Here is a 26,334-nt window from a genome sequence, read left to right as displayed (position 1 = left end):
ACAGCCATACAACCCTCCATCAAACCCCATAGACATCTCTCCACCCAACCACTCAGACCAATGCTCTATCTCAGTAACTATCTCAGTGGACTGGGGCCCTGATCTCACAGACACAGCTCCTCACCTAATGAGACCAGAGTCTGGTAATTTTCCCACATGACGTGTCTGTAAAGTTGCCTTTGCTCCTCGCCCAGCAATGCCCACTCCGCTGGGGAGAAATACATGGCCACATCCTCAAACGTCACCGACATCTGAAAGGACAAACAACCCAACTCAGCATGGCAAAGTTTACACACTGATAGAGGAATAGCTGTTGCAGGAGATGCAGATGTACAGTGGTCCACATAACCGGGAGGGCCCTGGGAGGCTCGGAAGTTTGTACCATTACTATGGTTGCAGGTTTGTCTCAGTGAACAAAATTAATGGACAGTTTTCCTGGGGTGGCATTCTGGGGTGTGTACAGGGTTAGTTTACTCCCCAATTGCCCCCTCCCTGGGTATTCCCTCTCTCTTGGGCGGAAATCGGGGTTACACTGTTGCTGCGGTGTTAGTTTTAGGATATTAGATAGACAAGGTGGCGGAGATAATCTCTTACTAGACCAAACTTATTTGTTCTTGAGCTACACAGAGCAGGGTACTAAAGCCCAGGCTCCAGCAGAAGCCCAAATGTTTGCATCGCAGTTAAACTCCCCCTAGGCTGAGCTATATTAGCTGGCACAGCCTGGCTGCAGATTTTGAGTTGCCGTCTAGACAGACCCTGGGAGCCCCAGCCAGAGAGCTGTAGCTGGAGCAGCAGCAGCCCAGGCTTTTTGCTCCGGAGAGCTCTGGCTGAATCCCCAACACGCTGGCCGATGGGAAAGTCACAGAAGGAAACCCCCACCCCACTGGGTGCCCATGGACTCAGTGCAACCTCCCAGCGCGTCTCCCATTGCCAGTGTGTGCAGCAGCCCAGCCCGGCCTCTAACCCGGTCTAGGGTGACCAGATGTCCCGATTTCATGGGGACAGGCCCAATTTTGGGGTCCTTTTCTTATCTAGGCTCCTATTACCCCCCACCCTGTCCCAATTTTTCACCTTTGCTGTCTGCTCACCTAACCATGTCTCCCGAGCAGGCTGGTCCGAGTCCCAGCAGCACAGGCCAGAAGAGCTGCCCGACAGGACCTGCCCCCAGCCTCGGCCGGTGCCTGCTCGGCGGGAAGGGGGCAGAACCCGGCAGCCCCCGCAGCGCGGCCCCGGGAAGGTCCCGCCCGCCCCCAGCAGCGAGCAGGGGGGTCGGTCGGGCTCTCGCGGGCTGGGGCGCGGACCCTGCCGGGCTCCGCTGCACAAACCGACCCCCGGGGGGGTCTCTCCGGTCCCAGGCGCGGTTCGGCTTCGCCCCCAGCAGCTCCCTCCCCAAGCGGCGATTTCCAGCCTCTGCGGCTGTTTCCCTCCCTCCGCGGCCGCCTCCGGCTGCGCCCCCCGGGCCCCGCTCACCGCGCCGGGCGCTGGGGCTGCAGCCTGCAGGGGGGGCTCGCTCCGCACGCGCCGGGCTCGGCCCCCAGGGCTCCGCGGCGCGCACGAGAAGGTCCCTGCCCGAGCCCGCCCCCCGCAGCAATGACTGGGCGTGTCTAGGCTGGGGAGGACTCGGAGCTCGGGGGGTTTAACCCTTAATCAGCTCGTCGGGGGAAGCGAGGTGCAGAGGGAGCCGCTAGGGGAGACGAGCTGAAGGCGGGTCCCTGGGTCTTGGTGGCTCCCGGTCCCGTCCCTTCTGCGAAGGCGGCTATTGGAGCAATGTTCCAGTGCGGGGCTGGGCACCCTGGCTAGGGTGGAAACCACTTCCGGCCAGGGGTGCTGCCGCTCCTGCACCCCCAGCCCCGACTGCCAGCCCCCGCTTCAAAGAACATTTCTTAGTAATTCGTCAGGGTGAGAGACGCCTCTTCAAACATTTCACCCTTGAGATTCATAACTGTGTCTATTAGTAAATTAATACATTATTTAATAATTATTCAAATCTGGACCTGGGAGGAGAGTGGCTGTAAGTGATAACATTCGTCTCTTGCAGCCCAAGTGCCACTGTGGTGAGACAAGAATATGTCCTTCCCAGAGCTGACACTCCATGTCTGGGCTACACTCTGCCAAATATCATACTCCTGTTTCTACGCTGTGGCTGATTTGACAGTAGCCATACCACATGCATGAAAAAAAAAATCAACCAAAAGCAACGGTCAACCTAATTGTTGCAGAGGTAATGTTTTCATACAAATTATATGGACAGTTACAATTCAAGAAATCTCTATGACTAACGTTTCTTGGGTCTTAGACAAATTAAGAACAGGAAAAATGGTTAATCTAGAGAACTGTCTTGCAGGGGAAAAAAAGAGAAGTCCTTGTGGCGCTTTAGAGACTAACAAATTTATTTGGGCATAAGCTTTTATGGATTATGACCTGCTTCATCAGATGTATGGAGTGAAAGATACAGTAGCAGGTATCAATAGATAGCACATGAAAAGATGGAAGTTTCCTCACCAAGTGGGGGATCAGTGCTAATGAGGCTAATACAGTCAGGTTGGATGTGGCCCATTCTCAACAGTTGACAAAAAGGTATGATTGGTGTCCATTTATTCTTTTGTGTAGAGACTGTCTGATTTGGTCAATGTACATGGCAGAGGGGCACTGCTGGCACCCTGACTGAATTGGCCTTGTTAGCACAACAATAAATAATGTTTTTCCTCAGCTGATATTCATGCCTTCTTGTCAACTGTTGGGAATGGATCACATCCACCTTGACTGTATTAGCTGATACAGACTAACACGGCTACCCCTCAGAAATCTGTCTTGCGGCACTTACATCTTCACTCGGTTTCAAACTATGAGCACAGTTTAGCTGATATTTGTATTCTCCACATTTAGGAGACAGAAAATTCCAAATTCCACAGACCTTACACAACTTTTCTTATCTAATTATGCACACAGCAGTTTAGCTGGCAATAGACCATAGCACACAAGCAGCATTAGATCAAGGACACATTTGCACTAACTGTACCTAGCACACAGTTCACAGTTGGCAAACCTTAAGAGAGCGTATATCTTGCATCTGACAGGTGTTGCATATACAATGAACAAAGGTTAGAACAATTGAACTACTAGTAAGTTAGCATAATTAAGCTTAGCATGAGCACAGAGTATTCCGGGAGATTTTTACTAGTTCAAAGCCTAACATTCCCATTTCTAGAGTGGGAATAACAGTTTAGAGAACATTACAACTGAACTGAAATGCAGCTGGCATAATCTGCTCCAAAAAGAAAGGCAGTGATGGATAAAGGGGGAGGGATACCTCCGTGGTTTGAGCATTGGCCTGCTAAACCCAGGGTTGTGAGCTCAGTCCCTGAGGGAACCACTTAGGGAATCTGGGGCAAAATCAGTACTTGGTCCTGCTAGTGAAGGCAGGGGGCTGGACTCAATGACTTTCAAGGTCCCCTCCAGCTCTAGGAGATTGGTATATCTCCAATTATTATTATTATTTTTAATATATAAAGTCAGAACTCAGGGAAAATTGCAGGTCTTCACCTACACACATGGCAGTGCAGCCATTTCAGACTCATCAGTCTCTTGTATTATTTTATTCCCTCCAAGAACGATGAGACAACAGTGACATAAAGTCAGATCTCTGATAGAGAGGCACGGCCATTGACTTCCCCACTTGAAGAACAGGGAGACACTGGCCTGGTACTGCTAATCAATTTGTTTTGTGGGTGTTTGATTGATTTGTGGACTCCAAAGTGCAGTCCTGACACCAATCATTTCTGTCCTAGCTGCAGCCCATAATGCCCACAATGGAATGTTTCAGTACCTCTAGGGTTAAATGCTCCCATCTCCAGGACTACATAAAATCATTTTAACAAACCCAGCACCTAAATTTGTGTCTACTTAGTGAAGAGGTGGGAACATTTCAGAGTGGGAGCAAGTTCCCCTCTTTTACAGGCTTTGGGAACAGGGTGAAGCGAGAGAATGAAGAGATTGCCTCCATCAAACACCAGGGTCAGGAGTCTCTATTCTGAGTGGGTGCTCTGGTGTTTAGTAAGATATGCTGAGCGAGCAAAGCGCTTCCCACACTGAGCACAGGAATATGGTTGCTCCCCTGGGTGGGTTCTCTGATGCTGAGTAAGAGATGATGAACGAGCAAAGTGCTTCCCACACTGAATACAGGAATATGGTCGCTCTCCCGAATGGGTTTTCAGATGTTCAGTGAGAGATGACGAGTGAGCAAAGCACTTCCCACACTGAGTGCAGGGATAGGGTCGCTCTCCTGAATGGATTCTCCGGTGGTTGGTGAGGCCTGACGATTGGGTGAAACTTCTCCCACACTCAGTGCAGCAATAGGGTTTCTCTCCAGTGTGGATTCTCTGGTGGCGAGTGAGATGTTGTAGACGGACAAAGCCTTTTCCACAGTCAGTGCAGCAATAGAGTTCCCCAGTGTGGACTCTCTTGTGTCTAGAGAGATTTTCTAGATGACGGAATATTTTCCCACACTCAGCACAGCGATGGAGTCTCCCTGTGCCATGGATTTCCCGGTGTCTCCTGAGACTTTGAAGGAGACTGAATTTTCTCCCACACTCAGCACAGCAATGGGGCTGCTCCCCAGTGTGGATCCTCTGATGTCTGATCAGATGTTCTCGTAGGCAAAATTTTTTCCCACACTCGTGGCACAAGAAGCGTCTCTCTTCACTGTGGATTTTCAGGTGTCTAGTAAGACTTGACGCAACTTTGAAGCCTTTCCCACATTGGTTACAGCGATGGGGTCTCTTCTCTGAGTGGATTGCCTGATGACTACGAAAAGTTGATGAATTCATAAATCGCTTTCCACACTCAGTGCAGGCAAAGGGTCTCTCTCCTGAGTGGACTCTCTTGTGGATGTTAAGAGCTGATATATGGAAGAATCTTTTTCCACACTCAGCACAGCGATAGGGTCTCTCTCCCGTATGTATTCTCTGGTGGACAATGAGATTCGATAACTGGTGGAATATCTTCCCACATTCAGAACAGGGATGGTCTCTCTTCTTTCTGTGAGCCTTCCCATGTGCTCTGAACTCCTTCTTTCTCCTAAAGCTCTCCCCACACTCGCTACAGTGATACAGTTCTTGTTTCCTATGAACCATCCAGTGGTGGCTTATCAGGTCTCTCTGCTCCTTGAATTCTTCCCTGCACACACGACAGGTATATAGGCTCTTTCTGGGCTCAGCTTTTCCCTCTGCAGGAGGCTTTAGATTTGGCCTGGATCTCCTCTGATGGCCTCTTCGGGTTCCTGATTCCTTCTTAGTCAGGTGCTTCGTCTGCCTTTGGAGCCTGCACTGCCTCTTGTGGTGCCTTCCCCGCTCAGATTTCTGGGAATGGGTCTCCACTGATGTTCCCAGGAAAGGGCTGGGTGACTCCAGGTTGCCAGACTCTTGCTCAGGAGTCTGGCCCTCAGCCATGCTCAGGTTCCTCGCCCGTGCTTAGTGGGGAAGAGAATTCAGATGTTATTTCTTGTGCTGCTCAGAAATGGAAACCACTAACATTCTCAGCAGGAGGATGTGCCTAAGGGAGCCCCATGCCTCTCCCCTCAGAGCAGGGCTGGCCATGGCAGTTGAGTTCAAGAGGCCAATCTCCCAGGGGCTCCAGTGCTGGGGAAGGAGCTCAGTGTCTCACAGGCCCTGAAAATAGCCCCCCGAGTAAACGTGAAAATCAGCCCCCACACTTCTCTCCCTACTCTGACTCCCATCTCAGTGGGGACAACAGCATCACCACACACCAGCAGTGACACCCCTCTCCCAAGGGACACACATTGAACACTCACACTGTGATGGATCCCAATGCCTCCATGTTCTATGGAAAATGGGAGACGAAGAGACTGGGGGAATCTGCATAAGGGGAGAGATGGCGTTTCTAGGGGGATGTCAGGGTGAGGAGCTGTAGCACTTCTCGTGTTTGGGCTTCAATCCCTATTGTAATGCTCTGTGAGGGGAGAGTTTGCAGCTGATGGACAATTTCTGAAATGAGCTCTCCAGCTCCCATTGGTGGAGAGGACAAGTTCCCTACCTGCTCCAGGGAAACAGCTTTGTGTGAGGAAGAAGCCCAAGGAGCTTTCAATTGCTGACCAGTCCCAGATCTCCTCTGCATCTGGAAAATCTGCATCAAGACAAAAGGCCTTTGATGGACATCATATGGACCAAACGAACATCACCGACAGAAGCCCTTTCTCCTGCACTGTATAGTACTCATTTATAGTCACTGTTGGACAGTGGGTTCCACATAGGATGACCAGATGTCCTGATTTTATAGGGACAGTCCTGATTTTGGGGGCTTTTTCTTATATAGGCACCTATTACCATCCACCCCCAGTCCCAATTTTTTTACACTTGCTATCTGGTCACCCTAGTTCCACAACTCACAAGAAGGAAAGCTATTTAGGGCTTGACTGTTACTTTGTATTGTAGTAGCACAACTGAGCTTGTGGTTTCATAGCACCAAGGGCTACATAGAGAGATCACCCAGATGTTGAAGAGCTTGTATACCAGATAGATAAAGGGGGCAGAAACCTGAGTCAAAGGAGTAACTTGTTGTAATAATTGGGCCTACAAATTTACCCTAATTGGCCCTATAACTGTAAAAACTGTGAGAAAGTTTATGAAGTGTTACAATATCCTACAACAATAAATGTCTATGGGAAAAAGTGCAAAATATAAACAAGACGACAGAATTGGTCCAAACAAAAGAGGCCATAATGCAATTCAAGGACAGCGATGAAACAATGTCTGTAAACAAGAGAAGTGTCGAAATGGACATTAATGAACCAAAATGAATAAGTTAGAATTTAGGCCTAACTGGCAGAAAAACAATGAGGCACTGGGCTATTTTGCTCATTACTTCCTTTAGGGGTTTCTCAAAAGAAAACACTTTCGGGGGAAAATAAAGGAGCGGAACTGAATGCAACCCTTGCTGACAGAAAAAACAGCAACAGCAGATGTGCGCTAACAACTGCTGCGGTGAGTGATACCATCACGCTGCCACCCCTGATCCTCTTTTGGGACCCCAGAATGGACCAGAGAGAGGGAGCTGGAGGATACTGCCACCAATACCAGTTCTGGCTAACTCCCCAAAATCACCTGGAATGTGAGATTTTTGTCCCCCTGTCCCTCTTAACTCCCATGAATTCTTTTCATTCCTCACATACTTCTTCTCTTTCTTAGGCCTTGTCTACACCACAAAGTTGCAGCACTGGTGAGGGAGTTATAGCGCTGCAACTTTGAAGGTGTACACATCTGCAGGGCATCACCAGCGCTGCAACTCCCTGTTTGCAGCGCTGGCCGTACTCCCGTTTTGTCTCGGGTGTAGAGGATCCAGCGCTGGTGATCCAGCGCCGGTAATCAAGTGTAGACACTTACCAGCGCTTTTCTTGACCTCCGTGGAATAAACAGGTATCCCAGCAAACCAGAGGAAGCCTCTCTGGTAATCAAGCAGGTCTCCTTCCCCGCGGTTTGCAGGGGGGTTCGGGGAACGCGAGAGCAAACCGCAGGGAAGCAGGTCTCCTTCCCCACGGTTTGTTCTCGCGTTCCCCGAACCCCCGTGCAAGCAGGTCTCCTTCCCTGCGGTTTGCTCCGGTGTTCCCCGAACCCCCGTGCAAGCAGGTCTCCTTCCCAGCGGTTTGCTCCGGTGTTCCCCGAACCCCCGTGCAAGCAGGTCTCCTTCCCAGCGGTTTGCTCCGGTGTTTTTTGAACCCCCATGCAAACAGATCTCCTTCCCCGCGGTTTGCAGGGGGGTTCGGGGAACGCGACAGCACACCGCAGGGAAGGAGATCTGCTTGCACGGGGGTTCAAAAAACACCGGAGCAAACCGCTGGGAAGGAGACCTGCTTGCACGGGGGTTCGGGGAACGCGAGAACAAACCGCAGGGAAGGAGACCTGCTTGCACGGGGGTTCGGGGAACGCGAGAACAAACCGCGGGGAAGGAGACCTGCTTCCCCGCGGTTTGCTCTCGCATTCCCCTAACCCGCCTTGAAGCCGCCCAACAGCGCTGCAGTGTGGCCACATCTAACACCACTTGCAGCGCTGGTTGCTGTAAGCGTGACCACTCTGCAGCGCTGGCCCTATACAGCTGTACTAATACAGCTGTAACAACCAGCGCTGCAAAATTGTAGATGTAGACATACCCTTACTCTTCTCCCTTTGCCTTCTAGTAAATAAGAGTCTAGCTTAGCTAGCCAAAACTGCCATAGTTTGCAACTTTGCTGTAAGCCTTTGATCAAAGAGGCAGCCAAAGAGGCGTTGTCCTGAACAGACCAACACTGTTACAGGTTTGCCAGGCAGGTCTCCAACTGGCTGATCAGATCCTGTGCCGTGCCTGTGTTTTTCCAGCCATGAAGCGGCAAGTAAGAGTAAACCCGAGATAGAAGCTGCATGTTCTATCTTTGCTGTTCTTTTCTCTTCCCTCTTGTGTGGGTTTATCTTGTTTTGTCTCCTAGGAAATGGGATTGGATTTTAATAATATCAACAACAGCTCCAGTCCATTTCAACTAACTGCTTCTCTTTTCCCCAAAAGGACAGTTATTACCATCATTATTACCATCTAAAAGACTTTCAAACAGAGGCCTTTTGTCTAAAGGCTCTCTGCAGCTAAAGGGAAAGGCAACAAGGGACACTGTCAAAATAAAAGTCTTACATTATACCTAAAATGACTCAACTCTTTTTCCTTTTTTTCTGTATATTTAATAAAAGGTTAGAAAGAATTTTTCATGGTGTTTCCATGGCATAGAGCAGGCTACTGTCTCTGTATTCCAAACCCCAAACCTTATTTAACACTCTTTAACGTTGGCCATAACAGTGACATGTTAACACTTTTGTCTCTTTGGGCCCATATAGTCTATATGAATTAATACAATATTGTCCAAGATCTGCCAGCAGCTCAGAGGCAGAATGAAGAAGAGAGTCCAGGTCTCCTCACTCCCACAACATGATGTTGCTTCCCAATCAGTCCTGGGGAATAATAAGGAAATCCCTTATTAAAGTCAACCGAAAGCCCCAAAAAGCGAAGGAACGATGTTGGGTCCCTACAAAACTGGGCCTGAACTCAGAAGGGAGATTCCCAAGTGCTGTTCAGCTGACTCAGACAGCCAACAAAGGATTACAAACACTTTGGTGGATAGGATTAGAATTCTAAATGGTGCTGACAAACTGGAGAACTGGTCTGAAATCAACAAGGTGAAATTCCAAAACACAAGTTAAAATTAGTTCACCTAGGAAGGAAAATGAAATGCACAACAGAAAATGGGGGATAACTGGCTGGGCAGAAGTGCAACAGGAAAGAATGTGGTGGTTATAGTGGATCATGAATTGAATGAGAGCTGACAATGTGATACTGTTCTAAAAAAGCCTAACAACAATAGACTAAAAGACTAACATTCCAGGATGTATTGTCACTTTGGCTACAATGTATCAGGATTCCAGCTGCTTCCTTCAATCCCTGCACATCAGTTTAAATCCTTCCCTCACCTGGGTGGGTTCCTCTCAGGATGTCCCCATCTCCATCTTCTGTAGGATGCAGCACACACAGATTTTCTCCTCGCTCTATGCTGGAGATCACCACTGGCTTGGGGGTTTGGATTCCTGCTTAGAGGAAAGCATCACTGCCCATTAGATCTAAACTAAGCACTTCTAGCCACAGAACTCTTGCACTTTGCACAGCTCCATATGCAATGTTTTTTTAAATGTGATGGCTAATAGGCAATTTTTTTCTATGGAAACATGAACTGCAACTTATGGTCAGCACTCCTGGTGCTCAGCAGTGGCAGGATACTGAGTTGCAAACAATCTGGCACCCGTGGAAAGGACAGACGGAGAGGACTGCGGTGTCTAAAGAAATTGAGGGGAACAGATGGGGCAAATGCTGGATATTTCTCTTTCTCTAGGAGAGTTACTCAGTTACCCAGCATCCCCTTCTCTTCTGTGAATATGTTTACATAGGAATAAAACACTTGTAGCTGGCCTGGGTCAGATTATTTGGGCTTGGGCTGTGGGACTGCAAAATTGCTCAGTGGCAATTTGGAGGGAGAGTCCCAGAGCCCAGGCTCCAACTCCAGCATGAACATCTACACTACAATCTTTAGCCCTGCAGCCTGAGCTCTATGTTGTGATTCAACTGATCCAGGCCACCCATAACCATGCCGTGGGTCTTTTATTCCAGCATAGATGAACCCAGTTTGTCTTTCACCTTAACTGTTGGCTGGCCTTTCATCCTGTAGATCTGCCGAACACATGACCCTTTTCTGCTCATCTGCTATTTCTGGGGAACTACAAGAGCCCGAACTCTCTTGCATTAAACTTTGTAGCGCTAGTGACCATGGGTGGAAGTGTGTCCTCTTGAAGATATGCAGTGTAGTTGTAGCCCTATCAGTCCCAGGATATTAGCAAGACTAGGTGAGTGAGGTAACATCTTTTATTGGACCAACCTCTGTTGGAGAGAGAGAGAAACTTTCCTTTCCCAGACCTGAAGAAGAGCTATGTGTGGCTCAAAAGCTTGTCTCTCTCACCAGCAGAAACTGGACCAATGAAAGATATTACCTCACCCAAATTGTCTCCCCATGAACTGGCTGCTCTGCTCAATGAAACATGCCTCTATCCATCCACACCCATGCACCCCTCCTTCAAACCCCATAAACACTTTTCTACCCAATCACTCAAACCAATGCTCCATCTCAGTTACTGTGTCTCTGTGAAGCATCCAGTGCACTGGGGCCCTGATCTCACAGACAGGATCCTCACCTAACGAGACCAGAGTCTGGTAATTTTCCCACATGACGTATGTGTAAAGTTGCTTTTGCTCCTCGCCCAGCAGCGCCCATTCTGCTGGGGAGAAATACATGGCCACGTCCTCAAACGTCACCGACATCTGAAAGGACAAACAACTCAACTCAGCATGGCAAAGTTTGCACAATGATAGAGGAATAGCTGTTGCAGGTGATGCAGATGTACAGTGGTCCATGGAACTGGAAGGTTTGAAAGTTTGTAACATCATTATGGGTGTGGGTTTGTGCGTGTAAAAAAAGTAATGGACAGTGTTTTCTGTGTCTGTGACTCACTCCACAGTGGTGCCTGTGGGAGCTGAGCCTGGCCCCCTACTGTGGATGTTGTATCCTGGCACAAAGAGTAGCACCATTTCTGAGGCGTCATCCTCCTGACTCTCTGCCATGAAGGGGCAGGCCGGCCAAACTTCAGTGAGTGTCGCAGCAACCTGGAGCTCCAGGTCACAGTCCCACTCACATTTAGCCGGCACACCTGACCCTCTGTCACCATGCCGGAGGGCTGGGCAGACCAAACCTGAGTAGCTTTGCAGCCCCTCCAGCCATGATGCAATGCCCAAAGCAGGACACCGGGCCCAGACAGCCCCAGTGGACCCTGCTGAAACCACTACTGCAGGGGGGGGGCACTGGAGCAGCATTGTGGGATGAGTATAGGGTTGGTTCACTCCCCAGTCACTCCCTCCCTGGGCTTGCCCTCTTTATTGGGCAGGAATTAGGATTACACTGTTGTAGCTGTGTTGGTCCCAGGATATTAGAGAGACAATCTCTCTTACTGGACCAACTTTATTTGTACTTGAGCTACACAGAGCAGAGTCCTAAAGCCCAGGCTCCAGCAGAAGCCCAAATGTCTGCACCACAATTAAACTGCCCTTGGGCTGAGCCCCATCACCAGGAAGAGCCCAGCTGCAGATTTTAGTTGCCATCTGGATTCTGGACAGTACCTGGTAGCCACAGCCAGAGAGCTGTAGCTCAAGCAGCAGCAGCCGCCCAGGCTTTTCGCTCCGGGTTCTCTGGTTGAATCCCCAACACCCTGGCTGATGGGGCAGTCAGAGAAGGAACCTCCCTCCCCCGCGACACCCAGGGACTCAGTTCAGCCTCCCCCAGCGCCTCCCATTGCCAGTGTGTGCAGCGGCCCCAGCCTGGCACCTAACCCGGTCTCCCGAGCAGGCTGGTCCCAGCCCCAGCAGCACAGCCCAGAGGCACCGCCCAACAGGACCTGCCCCCAGCCCTGGCCGCCGCCTGCTCTGCGGGAAGGGGGAAAAACCCGGCTCCCCCCCAGCACCGCCCCGGGGAAGGGTCCCACCCGCCCCCCTTATGCAGGGGCTGTCTCATGCCCAAGAGCATCAGGTGTCGGTCAGTCTCTCGCTGCCAGGGGCGCGGACCCTACCGGGCTCCGATCCTCCCTCCTCCCCGCGGTAGCTCCCTCCAGGCAGCGATTTCCAGCCTCCGCGGCTGTTTCCTTCCCTCCGCGGCCGCCTCTGATTGCGCCTCCCCTGGCCCAGCTCACCGCGCCGGGCGTTGGGGCTGCAGCCTGCAGGGGGGGCTCGCTCCGCACGAGCAGCTCGGGCCGGGCTCAGGACTGATGCACCGGAAGGTCTCACAGCAATTTCTGGGCGTGTCTAGGCTGAGGAGGATCTGAGCTCTGTGGGTTTAACCCTTAATCATCGCGTTAGGGGAAGCTTTGTTCCAGGTCCAGCCAGTAGTGACCACGAAGTGAAATCGGTTCCCTGTTGATGGTTCCCATTCCTTATTCAGAAGAGCATTTTGTAGTAATTCATCAGCGTGCGATGCCTTTTCAAACATTTTACCATTATAAATCTGATTGAATTTCATAACAGAAACAACAAGGAGTCCTGTGACACCTTAGAGACTAACACATTTATTTGGGCATAAGCTTTTGTGGGCTATACCCATTGTTTCATAACAATGTATATACATAATTATATATTGTTTAATAATGCAATATTCAAATCTGGAATTGGAATGGGCATGGCTGAAAGTGACCAAATATTTCTGGGAGCACCCAGAGTGCGATTGTGATGAGACAAGAATATGCCATTCCCAGAGCTAAAATTCCCTGTCTGGGCTACTGTCTGCCAGATATTACACCCCTGTTTCTGTTTTGTATCTCATCTGACAGTAGCTAGAGCACATGCACAAAATAATTACCGAAGAGCAATAGTCAAATCAAATTGTTGCAGATCCAGAGGTAATGTTTTCACATAAATTATATGGACAGTTACAAATTAAGAAGTCTATGAGACTAATGCTGCTTGGTTTTTTGGATAATAAATCAATAAATTTATAAATTAGACAAATTAAAAACAAGAGCAATGGCTAAGGATCTTTTTTATTGTGTTATAATTAGGAAAAATTGTTATAATTATTGTGTGTATTTTGCTTGGTGCAAAACACAAAATATACAAAGAAACTATCAGGCACACCTGGCCCCCAAATAATCATGTTTATTATTGATATAGAAACACACAAGAATGAGCTGAATGCAGACTATGCTCAGACTGATTTCTGATGGCTTCTAAAACACAGATCACAGTGAGTATCATTAGCGGACTCTCAGACAACTTACAGGGATAGTCCCCTATTCCCAAACACACCACACTACTAGTTAAACCCTTCTTTAGTGTTGCTGGGAGAGTTGCACAATAGTAGTGTGGCTCTTTGTATACTTTTCAAGTTACTTGGAGAACTATTCTTCCATGCTGGTATCTCTCTCCACTTCCTTTCCTTTTAAATTCCAGAATTCTATCTCTCCATTTGGAAACATATACGATTCCCAGTGTTCTATGTCATCCTAACAGTTTGTACATGTAATGACAGCACCTTTGCTTTAATAAGTGCTAATGTTTATTTAGATAACTTTGATGTTCTCTACTGAACTAATCAACATTTGGAACATTATTTTAAATATTAATATTATATACAAGTTACACTGGAAAGAGCTAGAGGTAAGATGAAGGATTTATCTAGCCTAGGAACATTTCTTTCTCTGAACAGCCATAGAATGTATCTGAAAAGATTCAGTACTGTACAGTACTTTAATATAATACCCCAAATGCATTTTGTTTTCTGTCAACTTACTTGCCATTATACACAGAAATCTCTGATGGAAATAGCTGAGGGTCACATTTTAGAATTTTTCTGTGATTGGACTTAACTTCCAGTGTAATTAGTAAGATGCATGGTTCACCACTAGTGAAATGACATGTACTCGATCTGTCTGTTGCACTTGTTCACTTTGACTCTGAAATTGTAAAATAAGCAACAAAAAGTTGCTAATTATTATAACACAAATATTTTAATTAATTAAGGAATTCCTGCTTTTGTTGTTAGTGGTGTTCACCAGTGACACCTTATTTACTCATTCTTAAAGGTTTGAATTATAAGACCCTATTTGGTTCAGAAGGGAATTTTCTTCACAAATTACTATAGAGAATTCCTATATAATTTGGTGCTGTGTCTGCCTCTCCATAAAAACGTTCATGCTCCATAATCTTAACACAACCAACTGCTGCACCAAACATCCATGTGAAAGGGGAACATTGAGGAAGGTGAATGTGTAGAAGGATAGGAAAAGGGCTTATTTTATATAAAAAGGGCTATAAGGAAAAGGGCTATATTTTAAGGCCAGAAAGGATCAGTACATCAACTAGGGCTTGTATACACTATCCACTAGATCAGCAGGCAGCGATCAATCCAGCGGGGGTTGATTTATCGTGTCTAGTATAGACACAATAAATTGACCGCTGAGTGCTTTCCCATCGACTCCAGTACTCCATCAGAATAAGGAGCGCAAGCGAAGTCGACGGAAGAGTGTCAGCTGTCAACTTACTGCAGTGAAGACACCAGGGTAAGTAGATCTAAGTACGTCGACTTCAGCTACGCTATTCACATTGCTGAAGTTGTGTATCTTAGATCAACCCGTGTGGTAGTGTAGACAAGCCCTTAGGCTGACCCCTGTGTAAGACAGGCCATTAAATTTCACCTAGTTACCCCTGAATTGAGCACAATATCTTGTATTTAGCTAAAGCGTCTTCCATAACAGTGTCCCAACAGGTTTTGAAGACACCAGGAGCTGGAGAATCCACCACTTCCCTTGGGAGTTTGTCCTAATGTTTAATCACGCTCACAGTGGAAAACTAGTGCCTTATTTCTAATCTGAATTCATCTTTCTTCAGCTTCCAACCATCTTGTTCTGCCTTTGTAGAAGGAGCATTTTTGGGGGAAGAAAGTGGGTTTTTAGGCACTGACCCTGAGAAAGCCCCACTCCTTTGATACAAATATCTATTAGCTGGGACACCTGAATCTGCCTCATGTTTGGGCCATTCATGCTAACCCCCCCATTCTATGCAATATAAGGCTGTGTTTATTTCTAACTTCCCCTTTGGAAGGTCCCATTTCATCCCCCCCTGCAATACAGAACTCTGTTTAAGTGGAAGGGAAACAACCTAACTGCCATTGGGGGCTGGGGAAGGCCCATTCTCACTCCGAGAGGGAGGATGGCAAATTATCCCCAGACATAGGAATTATAACTCCCATATTGAAAAGGAGTCACTAATACAAGGAGAGGGGTTTTTCTTTTAAAATTCCTCACGGGACAACAAAAACAAAAATAAAATGGACTCCCCAGATACTTTGTTACCATCTGCAGCACCAACAGCAAGATGGTTCTATTCAGAGTAAAGCAAGACACTAACATCTCAATCAACCATTTCAGTGGTGGGTAGAGAGAAGAGGGGGATAAAATGTTAAAGGCTCAAAATTGACCTGCTTAATTTTTATTTTCCACATTTTTAAATGCACAGATACATAGATTCAAAGGCCAGAAGGGACCAGTGTGACCCTCTAGTCTGACCCCCTGTGTAACACAGGCCAGAGAACAGCCCCAAAAATCATTCCTAGAGCAGAGCTTTTAGGAAAACATCCAAACTTGATTTAAAAAAAAGCAATAGATTTGAGGGTTTGGTGAGAGATTCCCCCCTCCAACTCCCCAGTGAGAATGGGGCCTTCCAAAGCGGTAGTTATGGCAGTTGGCCAGACCCTTCCCCTGCCCCCACAATGTCAGAGGAGGGCTCAGCAGCCCCGGCCATGCCTGACCTGGGAATAATTTAATCCCCACAGTCAGGGCCGGCTCTAGCCATTTCGCCACCCCAAGCACGGCGGCACGCCACGGGGGGGCGCTCTGCCGCTCGCCGGTCCCGCGATGCCTGCGGGAGGTCCACCGGAGCCGCCTGCCGCCCTCTCGGCAACTGGCAGAGCGCCCCCTGCAGCACACCGCCCCAAGCACGTGCTTGGCGCGCTGGATCCTGGAGCTGGCCCTGCCCACATTCTATGGCAGGGTGGGGTTTAATTGGTGTGACTGAATGCACTCCTGTATTCACACCCTAAATGCTACTGAAATTACCTTTGTATAATATATCCCTTGTAAGCTATCATTTAAAATCTAATAACTTGCTGATCAATAACATCTTGGTAAAATGTATGTAGCAATGTTATATGTAAAGTTATGAACATACGCTGGAATCATGTGTTTACCGGACAAGTCTGGGTAGTCGGTAAACCTATCTTTTAAAGACAAAAAGCAAGCTGATGCCCCAGCCAGGTGCCTTCAAAAGTGATGGGCCATCACCTACCAACTGGCCATTCTTTGGCAAGAATAGGGGTAGGAACAAACAGATCTGACCTGGGCTAATGATTGTGTAAAATCTCCCCCTCACGAAACTCCATGTCTCCTTTCTTTCAGCTGCAAAGAACTTTATGTAGGGGTCATTCTCAGGGAAACGCATTTCAAAGGGTGACTGAAGTATAAAAGTGAGGGGCAAAACCACTCCAAGTTATCTCTGTCCTCTCTCTTTTCCACTTGAGAAGACAGAAGAATTCAGGTCTCTAACTTTGGGAGGAATCCTAACCTGAAGATTGGTCAATAAAGCAGCTGGAAGCACGTAGTACAAATTTTACCATAAACCAAACCTACTTTGTAAAGATTTAGTACTACGAAGCATTTTATTTTTATTTTTCTTCTAACGATTTCTGACTTTAACGCTTTAATACTTGTACTCACTTAAAACCTATTTCTTTATAGTTAAATAAACTTTTTTGTTTTTTAATCAAAATTAATCTGGTGTTGTCAGTTGGTCTGCCTGTCTGTCCTGAATCCATTGGGATGAGGTGGGGCATGATTCTGGAACCAGCTCAGGGGCAAGGAGCAGGGCCGGCTCCAGGTTTTCTGTCACCCCAAGCAGCAAAAAAAAGCAAAAAAAAAAAAAAAAGCCTATCGGCGGAACTTCGGCAGCAGTTCGGCAGCGAGTCCTTCACTCCCTCTCTTCCTCTTTGGTGGCACTTCAGTAGCAGCTCAAAGAGGAAGAGAGGGACCTGCTGCCGAAGACCTGGATGTGCCAACCCAATAGTGGACAGAATGCTGCCCCTTTGCATTGGCCTCCCCAAGCAGCTGCTTCCTTAGCTGGTGCCTGGAGCCGGCCCTGGTGAGGAGGGGGAATCCCTCATTGACAGAAGAATGAGCAGTCAGGCCCAGAGCTAACTTTTCTCAGGGGATAACTCCCCTTTAAATCACTGCACAGCCTGAGGTGGTCCTCAGCATCAGGGATTGGTCAATTGCACTTGCCCATCTCCATGTGCAAAACATTCCCCACAGCTAGTGTGAGCTCACAGCATCCTTGTCCCTGACACTGAGAGCTCTCTGATGGGCATGTATAGTGGGTCACACTGCCCCACTCCCTGGGAGGATAGGCTATGCCAGGCCAGGGAGCCTGCGTGGCCTGGGAGCCAATTAGAAAAGGGCTTATGGGGAGCCAATCAGGGCCCAGTTTGCAGGGAGCCAGTCAGGGCCAGGCTCACCCATATATAAAGGCTGCCCAGAGCAGGAGTAGTCAGTCTGTCCCAGGCCTTTAATGGAGGAAGGTCAGTCTCCAAGGGGGAAGACTAGCACTGCAGATAGTGCAGTGCTGGGCAGGCTTAGGGAGGCTAGAAGGCTCTAGCCCATAGCTGCCAGGCTGCAGGCCCTGAAGGGAAGGGCCTAGTGGGTGCAAGGGGCTGTAGGGGAAGCAGCCCAAGGAAACAGACTGAGGAGGGGAAAGAAAGAGGACAGTGAGGCTGATGCTAGAGGGTCCCTGGGCTGGGACCCCCCCACTTTCTCCTTGCAGTACACCCAGCCATTGGCTGTAGGGAGTGAACATTATACCATGCCAGATCCCTGCCAAGAGGATTAGACACAGAGGGCAATTGGACATGGTTGCATATTGTGTCTGGAATGTGGGACTGCAGATTATCGATCCCTGGAATGGGGTGCAGATGGACTAAGGGGCACTGCTGGAGGACAGTGGCCTCGAAGAGGATGCCACTGAGCGGGGAGCAACATGGGTCCAGCAACAGGAGCAGAGGGCAGAACAGATGGGACACCACCAGGAGGGGGCGCTCCACTGGAATTGAGCTAATTCCCAGAGTCACCAGCGAGAGATGCTGCAGGTGGTGAGTCCCAACCCATTTACAGCATGCCTCATCGTCCTCTTCAGACACAGAGATGGGACTCCATGAGCCTGAATTTTTTATATATAAAAATGTCATAAGGCCCTATCCCCAGCCTCAGCGTGGCTCTGTCCCTGGCATCGCGCCAACCCCCAGCCTTGGCCGCTGGCCACAGCTCAATTCCCAGCTCAGGGCCGAGACTGGGAGTGAAGCTACACCTGGTCATGGGCCTGGCTGCTGGGCCCCAGCGCTGTCCAGCTGCAGCTCTGTTCCAGCCCCCAGCCTCGGCCCCTGGCCACAGCCCCATACCCATACCCACCCCCAGTTGCAGCACCAGCCATGGCCTCCTTACCCCATCCATGTCCGCCCCTCTGGGAGCCACAGCCCCACTTCTGACCACAGCCCCAGGAAGGCAGGGAGCACAGATGGGTCGGGGGGGCATGGCCCTCAAAAGTTTGGGGACCTCTGGATTATAGGATTAGAAAAGCTCCCTTTGACTCAAGGAGCTCAAACTATCTATGAGTGGCCTCTCATTGAGCCAGGGGGGAGGAGCTACTCTGATCCTTGGTGGGTGGAGCCTGGCCAGGCCCACTTCTGTCATGCCCTGCCCCTACAGGAGACTGACCCTGGAGAAGAGTTGCCAGGACTGCTGCTCACTGTATACCCCAAGAAGACAAAGGACCCCTGGACTACCCCTTGCCCAGACCATAGTAGGAAGTAGCCGAGGGGAACCAGTCCATTGTCTGGTTTTGCTATTAGACCCCAAGTCAGTGTGTTGCAGTAGGATCCCTGCTGACCCAGTGGCGGAACACTCTGCCACTGTTAGGGCCCTGGTCGGGTAATCTGTGCAGTAGGTTGGGCCTGGGTCCCCCATCCCCTGCTGCCAACTCCACCTTGTGGTGGCAGGCTGCCATAAACAGATAGCTAAGGGTTAATGTCTCTTTCACCTGTAAAGGGTTAACAAACAGTGACCTGCAACACCTGACCAGAGGACCAATCAGGAGACAAGGTACTTTCAAATCTCGGTGGAGGGAAGCCTTTGTTTGTCTCTTTTGGGTTTTGCTTTGTTCTCTCTGGGCTCTGAGTGTGACCACACATACCTACAGGCTCTCTAATCTTCTATTCCAATTTTGTAAGTATAAAGGTAGAAAGGCGGTATAGTCTTCTTATTTGTTTTCCTTTATTTGCAATTGTATTTGGCTGGAAGTGTTTTAAATTCAATTTCTATTGAAGGAGGCTTTTTCTCCAATTTCTTAAGCTGACAGACCCTGTAGCTTTTTACCATCTAAATTGCAGAGCTAGACCTTTTACTTTTTTCTTTCTATTAAAAGTTTTGCTTTTAAGACCTGTCTGATTTTTTTTTCCCTTTGTTAAGGCTCAAGGGAATTGAGTCTGTACTTAACTGGGAGGGAGGGGAGAAGGGGGAATCCCTTTGTTTTAGATTCACAGAGCTTGAATCTGGATTGCCTCTGGGTGACGGGAAAAGAGGAGGGGGGAAGGTATCATTCCTCCCTGTGTGGTGATTCAAGGAATTGAATCACAGTGATCTCCTAGCGTACCCAGGGTGGGAAAGAGCTGGGAGGAAGAAAGGAGGGGGAAGGGATATGGTTTTTTTCCCCTTTGTTGTGAGACTCAAGGAATTTGGGTCTTGGGGTCCCCAGGGAAGATTTTGGGGGAGACCAGAGTCTATCAGGTGCTCTACTCTAAGTCCTGATTGGTGGCAGCATTACAGGATCTAAGCTGGTAATTAAGCTTAGGGGAATTCATGCTAGTATCCATATTTTGGACACTAAGGTCCAGAATTGGGAAAGATACTATGACTCAGGCTCCCCACCTTAGGTCAAGAGGCTTGCGTTTGTCTGCTGTCTGTCAGGCAATATACTGTTTGTTTGCTCTGTCCTGCCTAAGGACCTGAGGGGTCTAAACCATGTTATTGCTCAGCCCTGTCCAACCACTGAGGCCACAGATTCTCATGCTCGATTGACTAATTCCCCAGCAGTGGGCAGTGCCCCAGTGACATAGTGAGGTGGAGTGGCTTCCCACTGAGCCAGAGAGGGAGGGATGACCACTAATCCACTATAAGGACAAGCTAAGGATACCAGGCCCTAAAGCAGAGTGAGGTGCCTGGAGACAATGTCCCCACTCCCTGCTGCTAAATGTCAGAGCTGAGACCCTAGAATATCTCAGTGCTAGTGGCATTCAAGTCTTGCTTCCACTTCCAGGGACAAAGACTTGAGATTCTGAAAAAGAACCATTATAACAGGAAGCAGCTCTCTGTCCCTGTAATGTATCAGTCCTTCATCCCTGCCCTTCCCTTTGATCAGTGCAGTGAGGGGCACAGAGGAGGCATCACAGCCTTTCAGTTACTCAGGAGAAGGAAGCTCCTTGTCAGTCTCTTGACAAGAAACTTTCCTCATTTTTCTATTTTGCAAACTGAAAAAACCAGGAGGAAATAAAATAATACATTGCATCTGTGGGGCTGAGGGGAAGGGGCTGCAGCGAGTGACTGACCCGAGAGAAATCAGGCAGCTCTCACTCAAGTTGTCTCCTCTGTCATAGCTACAGCCCATAATGCCCATTCAATGGGATGTTCAGATGGTTCTTGGGTTAATGCTCCATTTTAATGCTCCCAAATCATTTTAACAAACCCTGTGCTGACCTAGTGCCTGGTTAAAATGGGGAGGTGGGAGCATTTCAAGGTAGGTTTGGGTCTAGCTCCTGTCTAAAGGCTTTGGGGAGAAGGATGAGGTGGGAGTTATCAGAGGTTCCGCCTTATCACATACAAGGGCCAGGTCTCTCTCCCCTGTGTGTTCTCTGAACAGATTACTTTTGGGAGCGAAAGCATATTTAAGCCTGTCAGAAGCCTGTTGTGGATTTTACAAGCCTGTTCTGATAATGCTTAACAGCATATGCATAAGTAGAACTGTGTGTGTGGTGTAAAAAAAAAACAAAAAACGCAAAGTGATCATGTCTGTGAGAACAAGTAATCATAAAGTAATTAAAACTGGTCTTTTCTAGCTTTTTTAGCTAACCACTAAAACTGTACTGATGGGGTGAGGAATTAACATGGAAATGAGACTTATATAAAGAAAAGATTGTGTGACAAAGGGAGGCTGAAATTGTATTGTCCAGTGCTGGAGGTGATGGTGATGAGATCATCCTAAGGAACTTTTCACTTGTAAGTAATTGATCACAGTTTGAGTGCTTTGCCTGAATAAATATTTGTTAGATCCATCTGCTCCATAAGTGAACCTCAATCCAACCTTCTGGTGAGCCAGCCAAGCACTCTGCAGACTGGGCTAACAGCCAGTATTCTAGGAACCACAACCTACGGCTATTAAGGGATGTGACAGAATGTATCTGTCTACACGCTATAGGCTATTGTAATAATCTTTGTACAAAGTATTCATTGAGAGGTATCATTTGAAATCTCATAACTTGCTGGTCATTGTCCTGATAAAATGTGTGTGGCAAAATTGTAAGTGAAGTTATAAGATTTCACTGTATGGTATTATAACACACACTGCAAACTGAGGTTGGCAAACAGGCCTGTCTGAAACAAAGGAATGGGTGCTTGGCTTAATTTACATTTTAAGCGGTAAACAGTCATCAGTTAGAAAGGGAAACAAAAGAAGCTCCAACAGGTAAGGAAAAAGCAGCAGGGAACATCCTTTCTTTCAGGTGCGCGTGCTCTCTTTCTCAAATCTCATCTGCAAATGTTTTCCAAGAGTGACTGACACCCAAGGCCCCCCCACACCTTTATCAATTGATTCACTACACCAAGAGGGAAAAAGGAAGCAGCCATTGAACTGGAGAAGGGATCCTGACCTAAGAAGTTTAGTCAGCAAGACTGCTGAGAGCATGTGGTGAGAAATCTTTGCTTTAAATTTAACATGTTAGGCACCAGTTACATTTTATTTTTTTGTAACCATTTCTGATGTTTATGCCTCATTATTTGGACTCATGTAAAATCTCTTTGTAGATATTAAACTTCTCATATTTTGTCCAACCCAGTGCATTTAAATGAAGTGTTTGGGAAACTCCTTTTGGGACAACAAGATGTGTGCATATTATTTCTGTTGATGAAATGACAGACTTTATATAAATGTCTATTGATCAGGAGAGGGCTGGGCAGTTCAGGAAAGAAATTTCTGGGGGAAATCTGAGATTAGGAGTAACTTGAAATCACCCTGCAGTATAACCAAGGCTGGTGAGAGCCAAGGAGTGGCTGGCTGGCAGCAGCAACACAGATCTAGCTGAGAGTGATTAACACTCGATCACTTCCCCTAAGCCCCTCCCCTGCCCACTCCACCTTTTTCCCCACCTCTTTCTCCCCCATCCCCGAGCACACACGCCATTCCCACCCCGGAGCCTCCTGAATGCCATGAAACAGCTGTTTATGGTGGACAGGAAACACTGGGAGGAAGGGGGAGGAGTTAAGGAGTGGGGCCACCAGCAGGCAAGAGGCACACTTGGGAGGGGGGAGTTGGCTGCCAGTGGGTGCTAAGCACTCACTAATTTTTCTCTCTTGGTGCTCCAGTCCCAGAGCATCCATTGAGTTGGTGCTTATGAGTCTGGATTGTACTGTGGGTCTGTCAAAAGGGGTTTAAGGCATTTTTCAGAGACAATGGAGTTGCTGGGGAGATCTGTAGATAAGTACAAGCCGGAATCCACTTGCACTGGTGACTAATCTGTTGGAAAGCAACATTTTTTATTTTTTTCCGGCAACAAAAGGTGTCTAGGAAAAATACACAAGCCACAGTTGTTCAGAGTTTGATAGCAGCAGTCAGAGCTTTTGTGAAACAATGAAGCATTGAAATGGGAATGTAGAAAATATAAAACGTCTGAGCTCAAGTATGCGCAGGAGGGTGGAATGCAAGGTCACAGAGCCAGAGCACAGTATGTTACAAGGTCTGAGGCTTTGGCTGAGAAGCCCCAGGAATGTGAGTCTCTTGTGTAGCAGAAGGACATTCTGCAAACACAGCTAGAAGCAGTACAATGGGAGAATACAGAAATGACAGGGCTTTTAATTAGACAATGAAACATTTGAAAGGAAAAAGCATTAATGTGTAGAGTGTTGTAGTGTCTAAAGTTCCATTCCTTTATAGTCCACTTTATCCTTCTTTGACAGATCTGGATTCTAAAGCCCCTACAGCACCTGTTCCTGTGAAGCCTATAATCACGGCCAGAGTTGAAAACAATCAGAATGGTACATGTGCAGAAGTGAAAGTTAGAAAGCTTTTACCAGAGGAAATATCAGCCATGATGAAAGAAATAGATCCTTGTCCCAAAAAGCAGAGGTATGGAGGAAGTATTAAAATGACTTATGACAAGTAGGGAGTAGGGAATAGAGGGAATTAGGGGAGAGTTTTGTAGAAAGAGGTTGGCTCCAGGTTTGGCTGCATTCTCCACAGGACTATGGAGGTCAGGGACAGTGGCAATTCCTATGTTTAGAAATTATCCAAACTTTTTTAGGGTCTGACACAGCAATCGCCATTGTCGCTGTTAAGCAGAAACCTAAGGAGCCCCATGGATACTATGAAGGGAAACTATTTTTGCTTAGCCTATATCACGATTATTAGAGAATATTAAAAACTTGTAGATGGGCTACTTCCATAGATTAACAAGGCAGTTAAAATTATGTTTTTGATAGAGGTTGTACTAATGTTCAGACTTTGGGTGAAAAGGCAGGATGTGGTTTTTGCCATGCCCCCTTGAGGTAAAACTAGGGACCCATTGGAGGAGGCTAAAGCATTCAGGGTTGAAGGTGGCCTGCCAGAAACCCAATTCAGAGGGCAGTCTGGAGACCTCTGAATATTGGAAAGGGTTCAGCTGAGGGAAAGGCGGCCTTGAGTGCCCATGGTTCACTTTCTATGAGATACAGAGGTATCATGAGGAACTGGAGGAAGATGTGTGGAGGCTTAAGGAGCTGATTTTGGGGGCAAGGAGCTGTGCTCCAACTGGAGCTGCTTCCTCCATCCCTGACTTATCCAGGATTCATACCTGCATTACCTTGGATAAATGGGGATGCCCCGCTGTGTCATGGGTTATAGAAGGCATTCACAAGCAAGCTTTGCTTGATAGTGGATGTCTGTCTCTTTAACATCTAGAATTCAGATGGGGGACGTCGCACAACAAGACAACAATGTATACTCTGACTGGAGTGACTGGGCAAGGAGATATTCACTGGCCTAAACCCTTAGATGTCTCAGTAGGGAGCTTTTCTGCTTCTTGGGAATTTTAGGAGCAGATTGGTGGTCATATATATGGTGGATATGGCTAATCTTTGGCTATGGCATACCTCACAGGTCGAGAACATGTCTGTACCAAAAGCTTTCAGTGTCTACAATTCATTCTTTATACTGGAGGGAGTATGTGACAGATGCTGAGATTTTGGAGCTGTGCTTACCATTTGCCCAAGTTTTTGCACAGTCTAAACATGAGTATGTGATCCTGGATGTAAGTATCAGGTTCAAAGAATGGATCTTAGAGGCAGTGTTTTTTGGAGAGGGGGTATATGTAAAATATTTCATGAAATCAAGTTAGTTTTAGCAGCTTGATACAGCATATCAGATAGGGAAGAGTTGCCTTTTCTAGGCAGTGGGATGCACTTTGCCTTTAAGAGAGAACACAGCTCTGGGACTCCTGCTCTTCCCCATTTTTGCAGCTACTGATGGTTTGGCTTGGCCTCTGACACTGACAGCACCATAGCCCTGTTCTCAACCCAAGTTCCTAGCCCATACCTGATTTTGCCCCTTCCTTGGCCTATCTCCTTCCCTTGCCTCCAGTTGTTTGATGCTCCTGTGCATTCAGTTTTCACCCTGCACAGACTGTTCCCCTCCCTCCCCCATGAACCCCAGAACAGCAGGGATTCCAGGGAGCATGTTGTATGGGCAGAGTAGGGCAGCAGCTTCAGCAGATGTACTGAGCAGCCTCAGTAACCAGCACAGTGGCAAATTTGGACGGGCAGCAGTATTTGTGACAATTAAGTGTCCAGGGGCCCACAGCCCCCTGCCCTGTGTCCAAGAGCCAGGCCCAGGTCTCAGCCTCCACTCGAGTGAGGCTGGGGGCAGCGGTGCAAGAGAAGCCTGAGCCTGAGCCCATGGGCCCAGCCTGGCAGCTGAGTGCAGGAGAGAATGGACGGGAGCTGAGCTGCAGCAGCATTGCGCTGCCCTGAGTGGGCAGGGAGCTGAGGACATGCAGAGGCCAAAGGGGATGGGCAGGGTGTCAGGGATGCGCCTGTCTGTACTGAGTGGGGGCAGGGAGCTGGGTTTACAGATCAGTTCTTGCTTTTCCATTGTACAGTAAAATCCACCTTGGAGCCTTTTCACTGGAGGCTGCACCCCCTGATCTATCAATACCTGGAACTGGAGACGCAGGGCTGCTGCTGTCCCTTGCCTTACAGCTATTTTCTATCAGACAGAATAAATAAGTCACTAAGCAAAATTAAAATAAAATGTGCAAATCTACATCTAATCAAACTGAATACAGATAATCTCACCCTCAGAGATGCTTCAGTACATTTTTTCCTCAGACTGGACACCTTCCAGGCCTGGGCATGATTCTTTCCCCTGGTACAGCTCTTGTTCCAGCTCAGGTGGTAGCTAGGGGATTCTCCTCCACTCCCTTTGTTCTGTTCCACCCCTTTATATATCCTTTGCATAAAGTGGGAATCCTGTGTCCCTCTCTGGGTTCCCACCCCCTCCTTTTCAATGGAAAGACACCAGGTTAAAGATGGATTCCAGTTCAGGTGACCCGATCACATCACTGCAAGACTTCTTTACCCCTTGCCAGCACACAGGTATACAGGAAGACTTACAGGTAAAACACAGCCATCTGCAGACAATAGTCCTGGTTAATGGGAGTCATCAAGATTCCAAACCAACATTAATGACCCACACTTTGCATAATTGCATTAGGTCCTCAGAGTTACAGTTCATATTTCTAGTTTCAGATACAAGAGAGGTACATTTATACAAATGGGATGATCACACGCAGTAGATTATAAGCGTTGTACTGATACCTTA

At 47.9% G+C, this 26,334-nt stretch overlaps 2 protein-coding genes across 8 annotated transcripts in view; both read right to left on the bottom strand.

The window, feature by feature from the left end:
- The window catches only part of LOC115651445 (KRAB domain-containing protein 1-like), a 28,780-nt gene extending 16,774 nt beyond the window's left edge, over window positions 1-12,006 (bottom strand). Inside the window, exons 1-2 of one of the 7 annotated variants that reach the window (XM_030562511.1) lie at window positions 11,954-12,006; window positions 125-251 (exon numbers count right to left, since the gene is read on the bottom strand). In XM_030562511.1, coding sequence (XP_030418371.1) covers window positions 125-251 — 127 coding nt within the window. In that variant the 5' untranslated portion in view covers window positions 11,954-12,006. Of the gene's footprint in view, window positions 1-124; window positions 252-1,088; window positions 1,213-1,470; window positions 1,917-11,953 lie in introns of those variants that run through there. The other 6 variants (XM_030562516.1, XM_030562514.1, XM_030562513.1 and 3 more) reach the window with 6 other exon arrangements.
- LOC115651416 (zinc finger protein 883-like) lies at window positions 3,447-12,305 on the bottom strand. The gene is made up of 5 exons (XM_030562423.1): window positions 12,195-12,305; window positions 10,770-10,896; window positions 9,501-9,614; window positions 6,052-6,141; window positions 3,447-5,467 (listed from the first exon to the last, which is right to left on the bottom strand). Exons 2-5 carry the CDS (start codon window positions 10,894-10,896, stop codon window positions 4,026-4,028), a joined length of 1,773 nt encoding a protein of 590 aa, XP_030418283.1. The 5' UTR covers window positions 12,195-12,305; the 3' UTR covers window positions 3,447-4,025.
- Window positions 12,306-26,334: the final 14,029 nt, after the last annotated feature.

Source organism: Gopherus evgoodei, chromosome 4 (genome assembly GCF_007399415.2).
Source record: "Gopherus evgoodei ecotype Sinaloan lineage chromosome 4, rGopEvg1_v1.p, whole genome shotgun sequence".
Taxonomy (NCBI): Eukaryota; Metazoa; Chordata; order Testudines; family Testudinidae; genus Gopherus; species Gopherus evgoodei.
Note: the sequence above shows the minus strand (reverse complement) of the source record. Positions and strands in the feature narration are given on the sequence as shown.